Raw genomic sequence first — 19,894 nt, 5'->3', positions numbered from 1 at the left:
CTGTGTGTATGGTTCTGTCTGTGTGTGGTTCTGTCTGTGTGTGTGTGTGTGGTTCTGTCTGTGTGTGTGGTTCTGTCTGTGTGTGGGTGCATGTGGCTCTGTGTGTTGCTCTGTGTGGGTGCAAATGCAATAGGTCTCGCATTTGCGAGAGATTAACCCCTCCCGTGCGGCCGCGATTCCCCCCGTGTGCGGCCGCCGAACGAACAGGGCGGGCCGTGACGAACCCCAGCCGTCATCAGCACACGAGCACCGTGGAGCGTGACGGCTGGGGTTCGTCACCAGCATGGAAGGGGTTAAGCTATTGGCATTGTAAATGACAATGCCATGTATTTATCTATTTTCAAAATCAACACATAAATAAAAATGTTGTCAATTACAATGCCAATAGCTCTAACATTTGCAAAGGCGAGACCGTTGCATTGTAAATGCTTGTTTATAAATGCTTCCCTTGCTGTGCTGCATTGCATTAAAGTTTCCAGACGAAAGTGTGAGTGACAACAAGGCAAGCAAAGATGGCTGGGTTACAATTGTGCTGGGCCACAGTGATATCAGTGTTATTGCAAACAATATAGGAAGCTCCAAGGATAAGGTTTAGGCCATCTGTCTACAACCAACAGGCATGATCAGCTCATTACCCTATTAACAAAATGCAACATATATCCTGAGCTAACAAGAAAGAAATAGTAGGATGAACAAATAACAAGTCACAGTTTTCTTCTTTTCTTCTTTTATTTCACGTGGTAAACGTCCTTAAAATTCTCTAGCCGACACGTGTTTCGTCTGTATTGGTGTTTAACCACAGACTTCTTCAGGGCTGTTTCTTCTAAGTTCGATCTATGATTCTCTCTTTCCCATCACCCCAACTATGGTGTGTTGGGAGTTGGCATTCTTGATAAAATCAAATCTCCGCGTCTTCCGACGTATTCTAGCAGCTATATGGTACTGTGTTCCACATAAATATGAGTTGAAGATTTTCCTCCTGAGACGATATCACGCCAAATACTCTATCTGGATGAAGACGTGATATCGTCTCAGGAGGAAAATATTCAATTCATATTTATGTGGAACACAGTACCATATAGCTGCTAGAATACGTCGGAAGACGCGGAGATTTGATTTTATCAAGAAGGCCAACTCCCAACACACCATAGTTGGGGTGATGGGAAAGAGAGAATCATAGATCTAACTTAGAAGAAACAGCCCTGAAGAAGTCTGTGGTTAAACACCAATACAGACGAAACACGTGTCGGCTAGAGAATTTTAAGGACGTTTACCACGTGAAATAAAAGAAGAAAAGAAGAAAACTGTGACTTGTTATTTGTTCATCCTACTATTTCTTTCTTGTTAGCTCAGGATACATGTTGCATTTTGAAAGTGCGAGTGACTCAGAATTTATAGCAGCATGACATGGAATTCTAAAATTAGTGTTTTCGAAGATAGTTCACTCAGTGCCTTTATGGGATCTTGTGCTCTTACTCAAAATTGCCTTGCACCTTCTAACCATATTAGTTGTGGTGGGAAAATTAAGGAGCGTTGCGAGATTTCTTGGCATCCACTGTTATCATTTGTATCTGCTGCCACTTCCAAGTTTCACTCTGACCTTCCTTTCACTTTTTAGAACACTTGGATTAGCCGCAGCCCCATGCTACAACGGAGAGTCTACCACGCTATGGCTGCCGTCCAAAGGAAGTTGTACGTTCTAGGAGGCAATGATTTAGACTACAACAACGATCGGATTATAGTGCGCCACATAGACTCGTACAACATCGACACAGACCAGTGGAGCCGCTGCACATTCAACCTTCTCACAGGCAAGTACTCCGTTTTGCAGAGTGTTTGGTGTTTTGTGGGAAATGTGAAGGTTGGCATGTATAAATGTAACACTGGGGACCACAGTTTTAAGTTGGCTGGGTCCCTCCAGGTCTGAGACCCACTAGGAATTAAAAACAGACATTGCAACGGGTCCCTATCCTGCTGTATGTTCATGTATGATCAATTTCCAAACAATGAAAGTAAAAATCATTATGGTAATCAACACCAGTGATTTAGTTGTCGTTAAGATGTTATGTTTTACTTAATCTTGCATTCACTTAGAGTTCTGGCTGTTTCCAGGATGTTGAGGAGATGAATGCTCCTTTGAGCAGAGCTTGCAGATATGTCTTTCTCCTCCTTCCTATCTCTTCTCATGATTTGGTGTTGTGAATGCCAGGAAGGTGCTAATTGCATTAAAACTGATGATATAAATATGGCACAGCAGCCGTCACTACTGCCTGCATTTCTAACTGGCTAGCATATTTCCAAGAAGAGCTGAGTTATATGAGCACCTATAAACTGATATCAGCTGGGGCTATTTAGCTGCGGCTCATGAGGAAGCGCGTATCACAGAAATCACCAAATGCTACACTTTCATGAAGAGGCTTCTGCCTCCCATGTTATCACAGCTAAAGTCTCAGAAAACCTTCTGCAAGCTATATCTGTCAAGGTAACAGCCAGCATCTAATAAAGCCAAACCTAATTCCAAGGATTCAAGTGGGCTGAAAAAGTTGGGGGAGGTCCCTAAAAGGGGCGGGTCCTGTAAAATTAAGGGTGCGGCTTAAACAAGTAAACTAAAATTTCCACCGAGTGCCACCCTAACCACACATTTGAATAGTATCACAAATGCAACTGGCATAGGTGAGCATTGCTCTGTGCCCTTTGCAACTCAGTTGTGGCCCGTTATAAACACTTGAATGAAACTCAGTTTAAAGTAAGCACTATACAAGAGTAATATGCTGCTTGGAAAAAATACTATAACACAACATTATGGAAAAAGCAAACGTTCTTGAGGAATGCAGGATTAGGTAAAACATGTAGAATATAAACAGGAATGACATGGTTTACCTTAACAGTTTTTACACTTATTGTTCAGAAATCGATCAGAGTTTTGTCTGTAATATTAAGGACATGAGTAAAAGGCCCGAAAGGGTCCCGTTACAATGTCCTATTTTACATACTACCTGGCCTGAGCACTGGAGAGATTCAGCCCACCTAATGCCCTGCCTAATTAACCATACTGAAATATCACTTAGGCGATGTTCCAATTTTTTCTGGGCCACACATTTTAAGTGGTGTGAAAGCATTGAAGATCTATGTGGAATTTAAGGCAATTGAACCAAACACAATTTTATAACTCTTTTATACTCCACAATCGGGAATGATTAAGAGATAGTGAGGTTTAAAATGGTAGGACTATTTAAAATAAAGAAACAGAGTTACACATTGCTGTGGTCTAATCATTTTGTGGGTGGGAAGGGGTGTATCATGGAGGTTGCTGCGAAGGTAGATTGTGGCTTGTTATTCTCCCCCTTTGTATCTCTAAGTTAGCAATGCAAGAATCTGTCTTGCAGTTCAGTGGTGCTTCAGGGAGGAATAGTGCTGGTGGCAGCCCGTTGAGTGTAGAAAAAGAGGAGCTCAGATTGTGAAGGCACTATATCAGCATATGCCTGATTGAACAGTTGTTTAACATAATGACCTACACTGGTGTACAAGATGTAACTTGTGAATGGCAGTAGCAGGGACCAGAGAGCAGCCATCGCAGCAGTTTGAACTGTCATCAGGGACTGTTCATTGTCAACTATGGTGCGGTTATGACACATTCGTAAACTGGCCAGTTCTCTCCGTGTATTCTCTTGAGTAAGGGGTAACAACTCCACCTCAGCTTCAATACTCTTGTGTTTCTATTGACCAATAGAATTTAAAGTGAATCAGTTTATGTTGTGGCGCATAATGATGAAAGAGTGTTCTCGAGCACCACAGGTACCCATACCATGACACCATAATAGGCAGAGAGGAGGGAAGACCAGTTAAAGTTTAGGCATCAGATGACGCTTAGATGTCCAAACAAAAAAGATGCCCCAAGACAGATGGACAATGGAACTCCTGGATTGGGTGTTAATGGCAAGAAGAAGAGGCTACTTACCTTTGGTATTGCCATTTTTTATTAGACTGTTTCTAACTGCAGATTCCTCACATTAGAATATTCTCCAGGCATTAGAGTGGATCCGGAAAATCTTGAGCAGTACCTCTGCGCGCTGGTAAGTGGCATTGATCAGCTCTGCATCTGTGTCATCTACGTCTGAAGTGACATTGTGGTGCCCATGTAAGTGCCGCCCTGGTTGGCTGACATCAGTTTATTTTGTGACAATTTCTTCACCAAAAAACGCAAAATCTTGTGAAAAACAATGCTTCACCATTGTGCAGTATCTAATGGGATCTTTAAGGTAACATGCCCAGTTTGCAGAGCGGGGAGGATCAGTGCAGAATCTGCATTAGACAGAGTCTCTAATAGAAAATGTGTTACCAAAGGTAAGTTACTTGTTCTTCTGATAGAGACTTGTAACCGCAGATTCCTAACCTTACAATAACTACCCAAGCAATACCTACCCAGAGGCGAGTCTGCAAACTGGCTCAAACCAGAAATTCCTAAAGGACTGAATGGGCAGAACGCCAGTCTCAACTATCCTGACCGTCCAATTAGTGCTTCATGGACGTGTGGAGTGACAACCATGTAGCAGCTTGCTAGATGTCAAGGACAGGTACTTCGCGAGCCAGTGCAGTAGTAGTAGCCTTGGCCCTGTTGGAATGGGCCCTCAAACCGTCAGGAGGCTGCATCTTAGCTAATGCGTAGCAGATTTTAATGCAGGGCACAATCCATTGAGAGATGGTTTGCTGGTGCATAGCCGTGCCCTTTTTCACTCCAGTGAACCTGATGAAGAACTGACTGTCCATCCATTGTCTTCGGTGCAATCAATGTAGAAGGAAGGCTCTATTTGGGTCTAGGTAATGTAGTCTGTTCTCCACCTTTGAAAGATGAGGCTGCGTAAAAAATGTGGGCAGGGTGATGTTCTGACATGAAATGGCGTGACAACTTTTGGCAGAAAAGAGGCATGCATCTGAAAGATCCGTTTGTAAGGGAAAAAGCTGATGTACAGAGGGTGAACTGAGGGAGCATTAAGCTCACTTATCCTCCTGGCAAACGTACCGATGATGAGAAAAACTGTTTTAATAGTCTAGAACCACAGAGTTCAGCTGTCTAGGGTCTATAAGAGGGAACAGACGAGAAACGTAAGGACCAGATTGCGATCACATTGGGGCATCAAAAAGGAGATAGGAAGGAACAAGTGTTGCAAATCTCTCATAACAAGAGTCGCAGCAGGTGACTTGAACAGGGAGGGTTGGTCTGGCAACAGCAGAGAAGCCAAAATGGCTGACAAGTAACCCGTAACAGTGCCCAGGGCAAGGCCTTGCCGGGCTAAAGAGAGAAAAAACTGCAACATCTCCCACAGTGGTGCAGACCTGGCATGAGGAATACCAAGCCACAAACTTATCCCAAGTCACGCATATACAGTTTAAGTGGAGGGCTGCCTGGCAGCCAAGATGACATCACAGCCCTCAAGAGGAAGATCGAAAACCCTCAATTGTCGTTGTTCAGTATCCACGCATGAAGATGGAAAGTGCTCAGGCTTGGGTGCAGGGCCCTACCCTGTTGTTGTGATAGGAAATCCTCCCGAAGGGGCAACTTAATCGGAGGACCAATACTGATGCTCAGGAGGTTGGGATACCAAACACTTTATGCCTAGTCTCAGGACAATAGAATGGCTTGGGCCTGTGTCGGTCCAGATCCTCTTGAGAACTTGTTGCAGAAGTGGTATTGGAGTACGGCATACAGGAGTCCAGAATTCCATTGGAGATGAAATGTGTCAGCGAGCCAGAACAACTTTGAAAATTCCAATGTGCAGAATTGCTGACAATTAGCGTTCTTGATGAAGGTAAACAGATCAATCCAAGTTTCTCCCCTTATGCAGAAGAGACTTTGTGCCACCTCTGGATGTAGTCGTAATTTGTGATCCTCAAGGCATCAGCAGCTGAGTTAATCCACCCTGGCATTCAGTTAGCCTGCCAGGTGCTGCACTACCAGAAAGATGTTCTGGCACTCCAGCAAGTCCATAGGCGAAAAGCCTCCTGGCACTGAATCCACAACCCCGCCCTGCTCTGCTTATTGCAATCCCACATGGTGGAGGTTTTGTCCATGAACACCTGAACCAAGCTTCCTTTGATGGAAGGCTGGAAGGCTTTCAATGCCAAATAACTTGTCATCAGCTCAAGAAGGCTTCTGTCAGAGACCTCTTCCAGGTAACTGTCCCAACCCAGCAGTGATGCATCTCTGGGAGGGGAAGGGAGAAGGGTCTGCCGCTGGGCCGATTGTGGTTCATCAGCCACAACTGGAGATCTTGTGCAGTCCTCTCTGATATCTGGACCAGGTTGGAGAGATGTCCCAAAGGCTGCACCCACTGCATTTTCCATTGGGCATGCTTCACCAGCAGGATGCAGGAGTCCAGGAGACCCGGCTGTTTCACCAAAATCCAAGATAGATGCTGAAATGTTGGAATCATAGCCTGAATAGCCCAATCTCGCCACTCCGGAGAATAGGTGTGTATCACACTGTGTCCAGAATGGCTCAGAGGAAAGGGAACATCTGAGAAGGGGGTGAGATGGCACTTCAGCACTTTGCTACTGAACCCCAGCGAATGCAGGAGGTCCTTTGTAGTCTGGAGATGGGTGACGATTTCCTGGGGCAATCCCACCTTCAGCAGTTAGTCATCAAGGTAGGGCAAGACTGGAACTCTGACCTCCACAGAAGTGTTGCAACCACCACCATAAAATGTTGTGAACACTGGAGGGGCACTCGTAAGGACAAAAGGGAACACAGTAAACTGTCAATACTCTTGGTCCACTATGAAGTGAAGGTCAATCAATCAATCAATCAATCAATGCATTTATATAGTGCACTACTCACCCGGAGGGTCTCAAGGCGCTTGGGGTGGGGGGGTCCGCTACTGCTCGAACAGCCAGGTCTTGAGCTGCTTCCTGAAGGCGAGGTGGTCTTGGGTCTGGCGGAGGTGGGTCGGGAGGGAGTTCCAAGTCTTGGCGGCCAGGTAAGAGAAGGACCTTCCTCCTGTGGTGGCTCTTCGGATGCGGGGGACGGCGGCGAGGGTGTGGCTGGTCGATCGAAGCTGGCGTGCGGGCGTGTAGAAGTTGAGGCGGCTGTTGAGGTATCTTGGGCCTTGGTTGTGAAGGGTTTTGTGTGCGTGGGTGAGGAGACGGAGGTGATTCTCTTGTTGACCGGGAGCCAGTGCAGGTTTCTCAGGTGACCGGAGATGTGGCTGTGTCGGGGGATGTCGAGGATGAGTCTTGCTGAGGCGTTCTGGATCCGCTGGAGTCTCTTCTGGAGTTTGGCGGTGGTTCCGGCGTAGAGGGAGTTGCCGTAGTCCAGCCGGCTGGAGACGAGGGCCTGGGTGACCGTCTTCCTGGTCTTGGTGGGGATCCACCGGAAGATCTTACGGAGCATGCGCAGGATGTTGAAGCATGACGAGGAGACGGCGTTGACTTGTCTGGTCATGGAGAGGGAGGAGTCCAGGACGAAGCCCAGGTTGCGTGCGTGGTCTGTTGGTTTGGGTGCGCTGCCCAGGGCGGGGGGCCACCAGGAGTCGTCCCAGGCGGAGGGTGATGATCCCAGGATGAGGACTTCCGTCTTGTCTGAGTTCAGTTTCAGGCGGCTGTTCATCATCCACTCGGCTACGTCTTACATCCCTTCGTGTAGGTTGGCTCTGGCGGTGGCGGGGTCGTTGGTGAGGGAGAGGATCAGCTGGGTGTCGTCTGCGTAGGAGATGATGTTGAGGTTGTGTTGGTGTGCGGTGGCCGCAAGGGGGCTCATGTAGACGTTGAAGAGCGTGGGGCTAAGCGATGATCCTTGTGGTACGCCGCAGATGACTTCGGTGGCTTCTAATCTGAACGGGGGGAGGCGGACTCTCTGTGTCCTTCCGGCGAGGAAGGAGGTGATCCATTCCAGTGCCTTCTCCTGGATTCCGACGTTGCTGAGGCGCTGCACTAGGCTGCGGTGGCAGACAGTGTCAAATGCCGCAGAGAGGTTCAGGAGGATGAGGGCCGCTGTTTCTCCGTTGTCGAGCAGGGCTTGGATGTCATCGGTGGCTGCGATGAGGGCGGTCTCGGTGCTGTGGTTGGCCCGGAAGCCAGACTGCGAGAGGTCGAGGGATCCGTTCGCCTTGAGGAAGGCGGCCAGCTGCTTGTTGACGGTCTTCTCGATGACTTTGTCCGGAAACGGGAGGAGCGAGATGGGGCGGTAGTTTTTGAGTTCGGTGGGGTCCGCTGATGGTTTCTTCAGTAGAGCGCTGAGTTCGGCGTGCTTCCAGCTCTCCGGGAAGGTAGCGGTGTCGAAGGAGGTGTTGATGATGTCCCGCAGGTGGGGTGCGATGACAGCGTCGGCCTTGTTGAAGACGTGGTGAGGGCAGGGGTCGGATGGAGATCCGGAGTGGATGGAGTTCATCGTGCGGATGGTGTCTTCGGTGCTGATCGGGGTCCAGGCGCGGAGGGTGGTGGTGGGGGGCGTTGGTGCGGTCGTGGGGTGCGTCGGTTGTGTGCTGAAGCTGTTGTGTATGTCTGCGATCTTGTTGTGGAAGTAGGAGGCGAGGGAGTTGCAGAGGTCTTGTGATGGGGTGATGTCGTTGTTTCCGGCGTTGGGGTTGGAGAGCTCTTTGACGATGTTGAAGAGTTCCTTGCTGTTGTGTGCGTTGTTATCCAGTCGTTCCTTGAATGCTGTTTTCTTGGTGGTGTGGATCAGTTGGTGGTGTTTTCGGGTGGCGAGCTTGAGGGTGGTCATGTTGTCTGGTGTAGGGTCTCTGCGCCAGGCTTTCTCGAGGGCTCGGCAGTTCTTCTTGGAGCTCTTGAGTTCGTCGTAGAACCATGGGTAACGTCTGTAGGCCGGCAGGACAGGGATATGGAAATACACATTCTAAAGGTCCATTACTACCATCCAGATTTTTCTTTTCTTAGAAAGTAGTAGGATAACAACTATACCCTACTTCTGGTGAGGGCACTTTCTTGATGGCTCCTTTTGCCAGAAAGCCATGTGCCTCCTGAGGGAGCAAGGAGAGATCATCCTTCATCAGCGGGTCTTTGGATGATGGCGAAGGGGTTTCCACAAATGGGAGGTCATACTCCTTCCGCACACCTGCTGGTCGGAGGTTATTGAAGACTATTGAGGCAGGTAATGCCTGATCCTGCTGCCAATAGGATGGCTGGGCTCGATAGAGGGTCCACTAAAGAGGCTTAGACGCTGTGGCAGGGTAGGGGACCAGACAGCATGTTGAGTCTGGTTCCCACTTTGTCCTTGGGATCCATGGCCCCACCCATGAAGGGACTGGTTAGTCTGCTGGACTGGTAGGTACTGCTGCTACTGAGAATGCATATATGGGCTCTGTCCACTCCCACAGTAGGGCAAGAGGACTGCTGCTGGGACCGGCAGATAGGGAAAGCCAGAGTGACCAGGTGTTACCTGGGTCTCCTGAAAGCACTTGAGTGCTGTGTCACAAAATAAGCGAGAGTCATCAAAGGGCATATCAGTCAAGGACCATTGGACTTCCCCCGAGAACCTAGTGTACAGCACTAAAGTAGAGACCATGCAGTACCCAGAGAGTCAATGGTATCCAGCCCACACTTCATGGCAAACTTAGCTGTATCCAAGCCATCCACTAAGGCCTATTTGATGTTGGCAGGGCCCTCTTCAGCAAACAGCTGTGCAAACACAACCCATGAAAATATTAGCCCTAGAGTTATAAGGTGTTCACTAACTGCACAGCTAGGCTGGTGGCAGAGAAAATAATCTTCCCAAAGATGTCTAGCCTTGTGGAATCCCTTTACGGTGGAGGGGAAGGGAATGCATTTGGGTTGAACATACCTGTTGGGGCCTGGACAACTAGGCTCTCAGGGGAGGGGTGCTGGGAAAGGAAGGCTGGGTCTGCTGGGGGCAATCGTGGGATGCACAGGAGCCCCAGTGCAAGGTTTCACCTAGGCCGCTTGGAGAACGTAAGTAAGGGCTCTGTTAAAGGACAGCAGTAATCTAGCAGAACAAGTTCCTAGTTTAAGCTGCTCTGTCAAGACATTGGTCGTGACCTCACCTGCTGGCACTTGAAGGCATCATGGCGACGAAGGATGTGGCTTCCTCTGAAACGGGGCTCAGAGGGGAAAGCATGCTAGTGCCTGGTGAAGTGTCCAGACCACTGGCATCACCAAGCTCCTCAGACCAGTTCTCTACTGGCTCAGTGTCCTCTTCCAGTGGAGCAAACCTTTTCTCCTCCTCTCCCACATTAGAAAGGAAGGATCTATATAGAGGCAGTAAATACAGGGATAGGTAGGGCCTGGATGACCCCAGCATTGACTTAGAATGGTGTGCTGGCTCAGAATTGGGAATGATAATGGGCCCATCATCGTGCAGCATCGGGAATGGCGCCAGAATTGAAGGAGCCAGGGGTGGAAGAAGGTACCATTGACAGTGTTGGTCTGTATCAAGGAGCATATCCAGAGGATCTGGCTGGTGCTGGGGTTGGACTCACCAGCTGGGGCACCTCTTAGCTACTAGCAAGCTAGATGTAATCAGTCGCCCAATGATGGCATGTATGGTGCGTAAAATTCTATAAGTTGGATGGGAGTTGCTCCGGCTCCATGGAGCTCAGGGAGTGCGGAGCGGGCTTGAATGCCGGCTCCACAGGTGGTGTGTGGGAGCTGGGCCTAGAAGCATGGCGTTCAGATGGAGAAGCCGCAGATTGCTTCAACACCTTCTTCTTGTGCTTCAACAACTTCTTATTGTGCTTCAACTTCTTCTTGCAACACAAATACGACCATCTGTGGGAACGGCACTTGGAGTGGCCCCGAGGCCTACCCTGAAATTCACAAGAGGGCCGCGCTGAGTGCCACAGTGGCTCCTCGGGCGCCCAAGAAAAGCATTTCTGGGCATTTTCTGGCCCAAGAGGGGTCCCTCATAGACCTATCCATCAGAGGTATCATATTCTTATGTTGCCCCCCCCCGGAACCGTATACCGATTGACAAAATGGCAGCCACAACTTTTCTCTCAGGTTGCGGCCAGCCAACCACAGCATTTATGTTGGCATGTGGATCCTTTGCGGTGAATCAGTGTCACTAGCTATACATACATATTTTTCTTTTAATAACTGCAGAATTACTAAACAGATTTACACAAAATTAGAAAAAGCACTCTTTCTGAACAAATAATAATAATAATAATAATCCACATTTGTATAGCGCACAATCACCCGTGAGGGTCTCTAGGCGCTGGGGGCCGTCGGGAAGATTAAGCAAGCTATTGCCCAGAGTCGCATGGTGCTGGGCTAACCTGCCGCCGGAGCTGGAGATCGAACCCTGATCCCCAGATTCCAGCGTCAGTCGCCCTGGCCGCGGCGCCACACCTCTCCCAAAGATCTGGCTTTCTGCCAAATTTGGTGTAACTCCGTTAAGCGGTTCGTGCTGTAGTCTTGCCTAAAACCTCTATGGGACATTGCATGGGGAAAACATGTTTTGGGACCCCCTTTTTTCTCGGCCCCCGCTTACCGGAATTCCAAAACTTTCCAGACAGCAGTTGAAGTGAGTGGCAAACTAGTTTTGAAAATTTCGTGAAGACCAGTCGAACTGTGGCAGTTATGACTAAGCATGGGCGGATTTTGCGGATCCACGATTCACGAATTTGCGAATTCACGGATCGTGGATGCGCAAAATCCGCAAAAAGCTCCAATTGATAAAATAAAGCAGGCGCTCGAGCCCCTGCTTTATCTTATCTATTAGAGCTTCCTGTTGAAGCTAATTAAGTAACTATTTCAGGATGGCGCTGGCAGCTTGCCGGCGCCATCGTAAATTAGGCTTGAACTTTTGACCGTGGAATCCGCCGCTCGCGGATTGCGGATTTTCGGTAAATTCGCGAGAGTTCGCGGACCGCGAATTTACCGAAAATCCGCAAAATCAGCGATCGGAGCGGATTTTGCGCTCATGCTTAGTTATGACCAAAACAAAAAACGCTATTCCTATGGAAATGAGGTCCTAACTAGAACTACCTACTGGCTATATATAGTTCTGTAATCATCAGAACTATAAAATATTGCATTTATAGGATCAATAAGACTTCAGAATCTGATAATAAATCAGATGCTTCTCACCATAATCACCAGAGCACTGCCAGTCCCAATTAAGAGTGTGCTGGACATGCACTTAATATGTTGAGAGCACCTTTGATAATCTAGGCAATCTGTATATTTCTAATAACTCAAACGAAGATGTTCCATAAGCCTAGAGTCATGGACAAGAGGACTGTGCCTTAAACAATGGTGCAGTGAGAAGTGGTAAACAGTGGCACCATTCCATCTCTAAAAACAACTCCGTGTTGTTCTACATTTCCTTTAACCTAATAATAGCCATGAACTTGAATATTAGCATTTTAAGGCAGCAACAACTGAAATCAATAATTGTCTTCACATGAGTGGTCCTCTTCCTGGACACGTGTAACCACCCTTTCTCGTTGGCTACAGGTTGAACTGGTACATGTCTCCTGCATGAAGTGGACGCTTGTACTTGAACGAAAATGGTTATTTGAGCTATATCCTAGCTTTACCACAAAGCTGTCGAGCCACATGTACACAGGACTGTGAAAAAGAAATAGTTTGTTACCCTAATGCACAATCTAAATTCAGAATTCAGTGTATTTTAACCATGAGAGAATATGACCACTTAGTAGGTTCTCGAAATGCAGACAACGGAAGCTTTGCTCGCATTGTCTATTGTTCCAGCACTCTTGGTGGGAAAGGTTTTTGCTCAGGATGATTGGTAACCAATGATGTGTCCGAGTCAATCTTTCTGCTGCTCAACATAAACTGTACTTTCTGTATCGATCTTATATATTGAAAGGGCACCAAGGATGAATTAGCCTTGCAGGCACTGAAATGTTGACTGTGTAATCATACGCTGCTGAATAGAGGTATATTAAATAAGTCTATGATAGGGTTGTTATGGTTGGAGACATTTATAAAAATCTACGGCAGCCGACACTTACTGACCCTTCAGGAATGCTGGTGCACTGGTACTGTAGGGCTTTAGGCTCTTGTCTACTAATAAACTGACCATATTCAATTTCAAACCTGCATTATATAAATATTTTTGCATCTGTTGTAGGTCAAAATGAATCTGGCATTGCAGTCAACAATGGAAGAATATACTTAGTTGGTGGTTATTCTATTTGGACAAATGAGCCTTTAGCCTGCATACAGGTCAGTGAAAAGCATCAATTAAACACCCAAATGGTGAAAGTGGATTTGTTTTTATATGTTCACATATACAAACTATTCAATGTTTGCTTTTGTTTTTTTCCATGCAGAGATTTAAACTATATTATTTTGGCGTATTAACACAGTGCTCTATCCGCTGATAAACCCGCTTCAAGGTGTTAAAGGAAAAGGAGGGGTGGGGTTGGCACAGGGAATTCAAAAGCACATTTTTCCCCATGAATCTGTGGCTGATGCAGCTTAGGATGAAGCGTTCTGGCGTGTTCAGTATCAGGCAATCTACAGTTCAGAGGAGGTTTCTTTCAAGGGGTCATGTGAGTGGAACACTTACCTGTAGGAGTTTGCTTCAGCTTTGATGGGCAGGGGCACAGCTTCGACACCAGTTGTGAAATCTTAGCTCTAGAGATAAGCTTTCACTTTTCTAAAGAGAGAGATGTTGTGGTAGATGATTTCATTTTTACAAGTCGGTTTTGAAGCGGAGGTTGGTGGCTATGCAGAAGTCCAGTAATTTTGCAAGATATTCTTAGAGATTCTTATAGAATATTCAAACCTCTTTATGTAGCAGTCTTTGGTTGAGAGTGCATTAGTGGGTACTTTCAGAACAGTCTCTTAAGTCTAAGGTTATATTTTAAAGAGTTGGTTGTTCCAGAATATGCTCTCTAAAGTGAGCAGGACATTGGGGCATATCTACAAGCCCCTTGTGCCGCAATAGTGTAACTTTTTGGGACGCATCGGTGGGACAAACCATATTTATGAGGCAATGCAAAGCCAATTTGCGTGGCTTTGAATGACCTCATAGATGTGGAGTAAAGCAAGACAATGCAACTCGCTGGGTTGCATTACTCTGCGCTAGGGAGGCATTCCATGGGCACTGTGGTGGGTTTCCTCAAGCTACACCAATGGATTTGGACTGTTCCCCTGATTTTACAAGAACATGTAATCCTGGGGATACACCAAAACTTTCACCTCTGTAATGAGGAGAAATAACTTTATTTCACATAGAAAGAGAAAAAAGCCTCCATGGATTGTTTTTGTGCAGGAAGATGTCCTTCCTGCACAAAAACAATCCTGCATGCAACAATGGTCCAAGGATGCCTCCGTTGGCGATAGGCTGCCAAAACGGCCCCAGCGCAGGGGGAAAGGACGGGAATGTGCCATATTCCATAGATGCAGTGTATTCCTGCCCTTTCACTGTGATGCAGGGCAGCACAGAAAGGAGACTTGCTGCGCTGCCATGAGCTAAATCTCCATAAATATACCCCATTATCTCCTATGATGCAGCATTTTTAAGTGATAAAACCAGTTTTGTTCTTGCAGAGCCTCTGTGAGAAATGCCCTTTTTTTCTTGGTGAACTTGGTGATCAGAGTTTTAAAACATGCTAAAGTTGGCTAATCCCCAATTGCCACATTTAACTTTCCAGCAAGACCATAGTGTACGGTGTAAGAAAATACATGAATTGTATAGAAAGTTAAACCTCTCCTGTGGACTGCTCCACCTATTATACCATTCACAAAGCTGTCAAAGAAAACATGGCTTCAGGCGTATAGGTGTAGACTAACGCCAGCACCTGTCAAAGTAAACGCTTTGATAGGAGTAAGACCTTACCTTTATATATGAAGTCATTCCTTAGTAGACTTTGTAGATCGTAAAGTAGGGTGATTGGTATATAAAAGTGGAACATATAAGAATTTAATATTTGTATGTCCCTACAGTATATAAAAGTGGAACATATAAGAATTTAATATGTGTATGTCCCTACAGTAACTAGCAAAAGAAACCATTGATGGACAGAATGCTGGACAATGCAAACAATTCACCCCCAGTCACAAGGATCTGGGTTTAATCCATCTTTATTTTGCTCACCACCCCCCCAGTTTGGACCCAGCCATATGCAAATCAGTCTTGACCCTGTTCCTTGTGGGAACAGTCCAGCCCGAACTGCCAAAATAGTTTCTACCTGGACCGGAAACAAGCATCCTGGGACCGGTTTCAGGGCATCACCCTTCATCAGCCATGCTAGCTTGAATACAGTGGTGTGGTGAGCACGGGACCCACGTCTGGGCATACCCATCCCAATTAGGGCGACATATGCAAAAGAAGAAATGCGATACTTACCTGTAACTGCAGTTATCCAGTATTGGTGTCTTTCATAGATTCACATGCCTGAATCATTCCCCGTCGTCGAGATGGCAGTCCCCGGTACATAAAAGAGTAATGTCCTATAGACATATGTAGAAGAGTAGGCTTAGAGGCCTCACCTTAGTAACATATCCATGTCCTTTTGCAAAAAGGGCCAAATTGTATAGAACAGCCAATCAGCTGCCACCTCCCTCTAGAACCTTCCTGTCAGGAGCCTCAGTCCCTCAGATTTTCGTACCCACTAAGCTAAGTAGGCGTGTCACTGAGAGAATTAGGTGAGTCCTTCCAGGGAAGGCGGGAGGGTTGCATGTGAATCTATGAAAGACACTAATACTGGATAACTGCAGTTACAGGTAAGTAACGCATTTCTTATCCAGTATTATGGGTGTCTTTCTTAGATTCACATGCCTGAATCAGAGTAGCAAGCAATACCAAAAGCACATTTCTGATGGAATAGCAAATAACAGTCATTAGATAATACATATCATGCGACTATGAACCATCAAGCAACATCAGTAATAGCATTAGCAAAGAAATGTGCATACTAGAGTAGGATGGAGGGATGGAGGAAGGCTCACCTTACTGAAATAGATGGCGTAACACTGCTTGTCCCACTGCTGCATCCTTCATCAGCTCTGTATCCAGGCAGTAGTGCCTAGTGAAGGTATCCGGCGACTTCCACGTTGCCGCCCTGCAAATGTCAATGACCGACACACCTGCAAAGAGCACCATAGACGTGGAGATAGCTCTAGTGAAATGCGCTCTCACTTTGCAATGTAATGGCCGTCCAGCTTGGTCATGACAGAAGGCAATGGCCGCCGAAATCCATCGGGATATGCTCTGCTTGGTAAGCGGTAGACCCTTTCTAGGTCTGCTGTAAGCCACGAAGAGCTGTTTAGATTTTCTGAATGCTTGCGTTTTGTCAATGTAAAATTTCAAGCATCGTTTGAGATCTAAAGAATGAAGCGATCTCTCAGCTGCTGTGCTTGGGTTTGGAAAGAAAGAACGCAGAACTACAGGTTCATTCAAGTGGAAGTCTGATGGGACTTTTGGGATGAATCTAGGGTTGGTTCTTAGGATTACCCTGTTGTTTTTGAACTGTAGAAAAGGATCTTGGATTGAGAATGCTTGTAATTTACTGACCCTCCTTGCAGATGTGAGAGCCAGGAGGAGTGCTGTCTTCCAGGAAACATATTTAAGGTCCGCTCTGTGTACTGGTTCAAACGGATGCTTCATGAAGCTGGTTAAGAACCAAATTGAGATGCCAAGTAGGTGGCAACATCCTCACTGGCGGGAAAGCTCTGTATAATCCCTTTAAAAACTGCTTAATCAGTCTGTGTGACCAGAGAGATGGACCCGTAAAGGTTCTTTTAAAACGAGAAATTGCTGCCAAGTGTACTTTAATGGAGGAGTGGGCAAGGCCCGACTGTGCCAGATGTAAAAGGTAAGGTAAGATCTGCTCCGGTGAGGAGGAGAACGGCCGAATTCCTTGATCTGCACACCAAACACAAAAGCTCCATTTAAGGGAATACGTCTTGGTTGTGCTATCAGCCCTTGCTTTTGCCAGAATATCTCTACAGTCTTGTGGAATAATCAGGTTGTGGAACTCTCGGAACTCAGGAGCCAAGCAGCTAACCTGAGAGACTTCAGATCCGGATGTTGAATCTGCTTGTTGTTCATTGTGAGCAGAGTCGGAATCTGCCGCAGGCGGATTTGCGGCTCTAGGACAGGCGGTGTAGCTCTGTGAACCAATGTTGCCTCGGCCAAGTTGGGGCTATCAAAATCAAAGTACAACGCTCCACCTTCATCTTCCTTAGGACTCTGGGAAGCATCGGGAATGGCGGAAAGGCGTACGCAAAGACGTTGCGCCATGTGATGGAAAATGCATTCTCTAGAGATCCTGACTGGGGATGCCAACTTGCGAAGTGTGGGCATTTGGCGTTCAATCTCGTCGCAAAGAGGTCGATTTGCGGCGTGCCCCACCTGGAGAAGATCAGATCGACAACTTGTTTATCTAGCTCCCACTCGTGCGACGAAGTCTTTTGCTTGCTCAACGCGTCGGCGAGGACATTGTCTGTGCCTGGAACATATTCCGCCCTCAAGGTTACATTGTGGAGAATGAGCCAATTCCAGATTTTTTGCGAATCGCGAGAGAGAGTGAGCGAGCGCGTCCCTCCCTGTTTGTTCAGGTAGTGCATCGTCGTAGTGTTGTCTGTCCTGACGAGCACTAGGGAGTTTTTGATCCTTGGCAGGAATGACTTCAGGGCCAGGAAGACTGCTCTCAGTTCGAGAAGGTTAATTTGAAGCTTTTTCTCTGAAACTGACCATTTGCCGCTTATTTGCAATTCCTGCAGGAAGGCTCCCCAACCGTCCAAGGAGGCGTCCGTTGTTTTGACATGAGGAGCTGCCGGAAGAAGGAACATCAACCCTTCAGACAGATTCCGTGGCGACATCCACCAGCGTAAGGCCTTGACCATTTGCACTGTTACCCTTATACTGTCGTTGAACGACCCCGTGCATTGCGTCCACTGTTTTGACAGTGCTTCTTGCAGAGGACGCATCCTCAGGCGGCAATGTGGTATTAGCAGGATGCACAATGACATCATCCCTAAAAGGGACTTGAAGAGACTAACTGTAAGCACTGTTTTCGAGGCCACTGTCGAGGCTAGAGAAAGAAGCTTGTGCTTTCTCTCCTGAGATGGGAACGCTTTTGCGGAACCCGTGTCCAGGGTTGCCCCTAGAAAGGTGATGGATTGGGAAGGCTGCAGAGTTGACTTCTCAAGGTTGAGTGTAAGGCCTAAATGGCCGAAGAGACTGAGACAGGCGTTGGAGGATCTGGAAGCGCCTGTGAAGGACGGTGCCTTTACCAGCCAGTCGTCTAGATATGGGAAGACTTGGTGACCGTTTTGTCTGATGTATGCTGCCACTGGGGAAAGACATTTGGTGAATATGCGTGGCGCTGATTTGAGACCAAAAGGCAGGACACGAAACTGGAAGTGCCTGCCCGCTACTGCAAACCTCAGGTATTTTTTGTGAGATTTGAGAATTGGGATATGAAAATACGTGTCCTGTAAATCCAGTGACGCCATGAAATCCCCCTCTTCCAGAAGATGCAAGACTTCTTGGATCGTGACCATGCGAAACGACTGCTTCCCTAAGTATTTGTTTAATACACAAGCTCCTGGAGGCCTTTTTAACTGAGCGGGTACAAGTGGTGGCTATGGGGGAGTATGAATCAAGACCTTTCGAGCTCCCGGGGGGGGTCCCGCAGGGATCCTCCCTAAGCCCCACTTTATTCAACATCTACGTAGCCGCTCTTGCCCCTGTAATCAGATCCTTCGGGTTCGAGTTAACATCATACGCCGATGACACCCAGATCGTGGTCTCGGTGCTCCCGGGGACTGAGAGGGAGGTGGCAGGCAGGTTTCAGGATTGCATGTCGGCAGTCAGCTCTTGGATGGCAAAAAGCTGTTTAAAACTGAACTCATCAAAGACTGAGGTGATCGTTTTTGGCCCAAGTACCAATCTCTGGAGCCCTAACTGGTGGCCTACTGATATGGGGGCCCCTCCTATCCCTGTTACAAAGGTGAAGAACTTGGGGGTCGTTATTGATAACCTTCTCACCTTCAAACCCCAAGTCAATGCGTTGAGTTCCTCAGTACATTACATTCTGAGAATTATCAGAAAGGTTCTACCGTACCTTCCTGAGGGCTGTAGAAAGACGGTGGTGACAGCCCTCGTCCTATCACGCATTGACTATTGTAATAGTCTTTTTCTCGAGGCACAACAGGGAGTGCTCAACAAGCTTCAAGTTTTACAAAATGCGGCTGCCCGCTTGATTGGGGGTTTGCCCAAGTTTTCCTCAGTCTCTAAGGAGTTGGATAAACTGCACTGGCTTCCGGTACGGAAACGAATTAGGTTCAAGGCCCTTTGTATTGTCTTTAAGGCACTGCATGGCCTTGGCCCAGTGTTCCTTCAAGATCTTTTTCAGTGGTATAGACCAGGTAGACAACTGAGGTCGGCCAGTCTGGGGCTAGTTAAAACCACCCGAATCAAGAGGGCACGCTGGGGTGGAAGGAGCTTTGTCAGGGGAGCTGCGATGGCGTGGAACTCCCTCCCTCTCTCCCTCAAACTCAATACAAATCTCCTGGCATTCAGGAAGGATCTAAAAACATGGCTTTTTTCCCAATAAGTACCTAGACTTTCGCTTCTCTGGAACTATCACTTCAGCGCCAGGACGCCGACTGGTATCAGTGCGCTCTATAAGTGTAAAAAATAAATAAATAAATAAATAATGCTCTGAGGTCTAGTATAGAGAAGTGTGGCTCACCGGTTAGAGGAGGCAGACCCGGATGCAGAGATCAGACCCGGGACCAGGGTTCAATTCCCGACGCGGCAGGGTCCTGAGCTCATAATGTCCACGGACTCGATAATTCTCGCCGCGGTGCCTACTCGAATCGTGGGTTCACACTCTGCAACTCTGGGCAATAGCTTGCTTAATCTCCACTACGGCCCCACCGCGATGGGATGCCTGGTCTTCACCTTGGGGATGCCCAGTAGGGGTAATCTCGCAGG

The 19,894-nt window shown here is 47.3% G+C and overlaps 1 protein-coding gene across 3 annotated transcripts in view; it reads left to right on the top strand.

Annotated features, from left to right (window-relative positions):
- The window catches only part of KLHL32 (kelch like family member 32), a 945,199-nt gene that overhangs the window by 892,662 nt on the left and 32,643 nt on the right, over window positions 1-19,894 (top strand). For all 3 annotated transcript variants that reach the window (XM_078646842.1, XM_078646843.1, XM_078646844.1), the window contains 2 exons: window positions 1,619-1,811; window positions 13,070-13,164. In XM_078646842.1, coding sequence (XP_078502968.1) covers window positions 1,619-1,811; window positions 13,070-13,164 — 288 coding nt within the window. The remainder of the gene's footprint in view (window positions 1-1,618; window positions 1,812-13,069; window positions 13,165-19,894) is intronic.

Source organism: Lissotriton helveticus, chromosome 6 (assembly GCF_964261635.1).
Source record: "Lissotriton helveticus chromosome 6, aLisHel1.1, whole genome shotgun sequence".
NCBI lineage: Eukaryota > Metazoa > Chordata > Amphibia > Caudata > Salamandridae > Lissotriton > Lissotriton helveticus.
The sequence above is the reverse complement of the archived record's forward strand: the minus strand, read 5'-3'. Positions and strand labels throughout refer to the sequence as shown.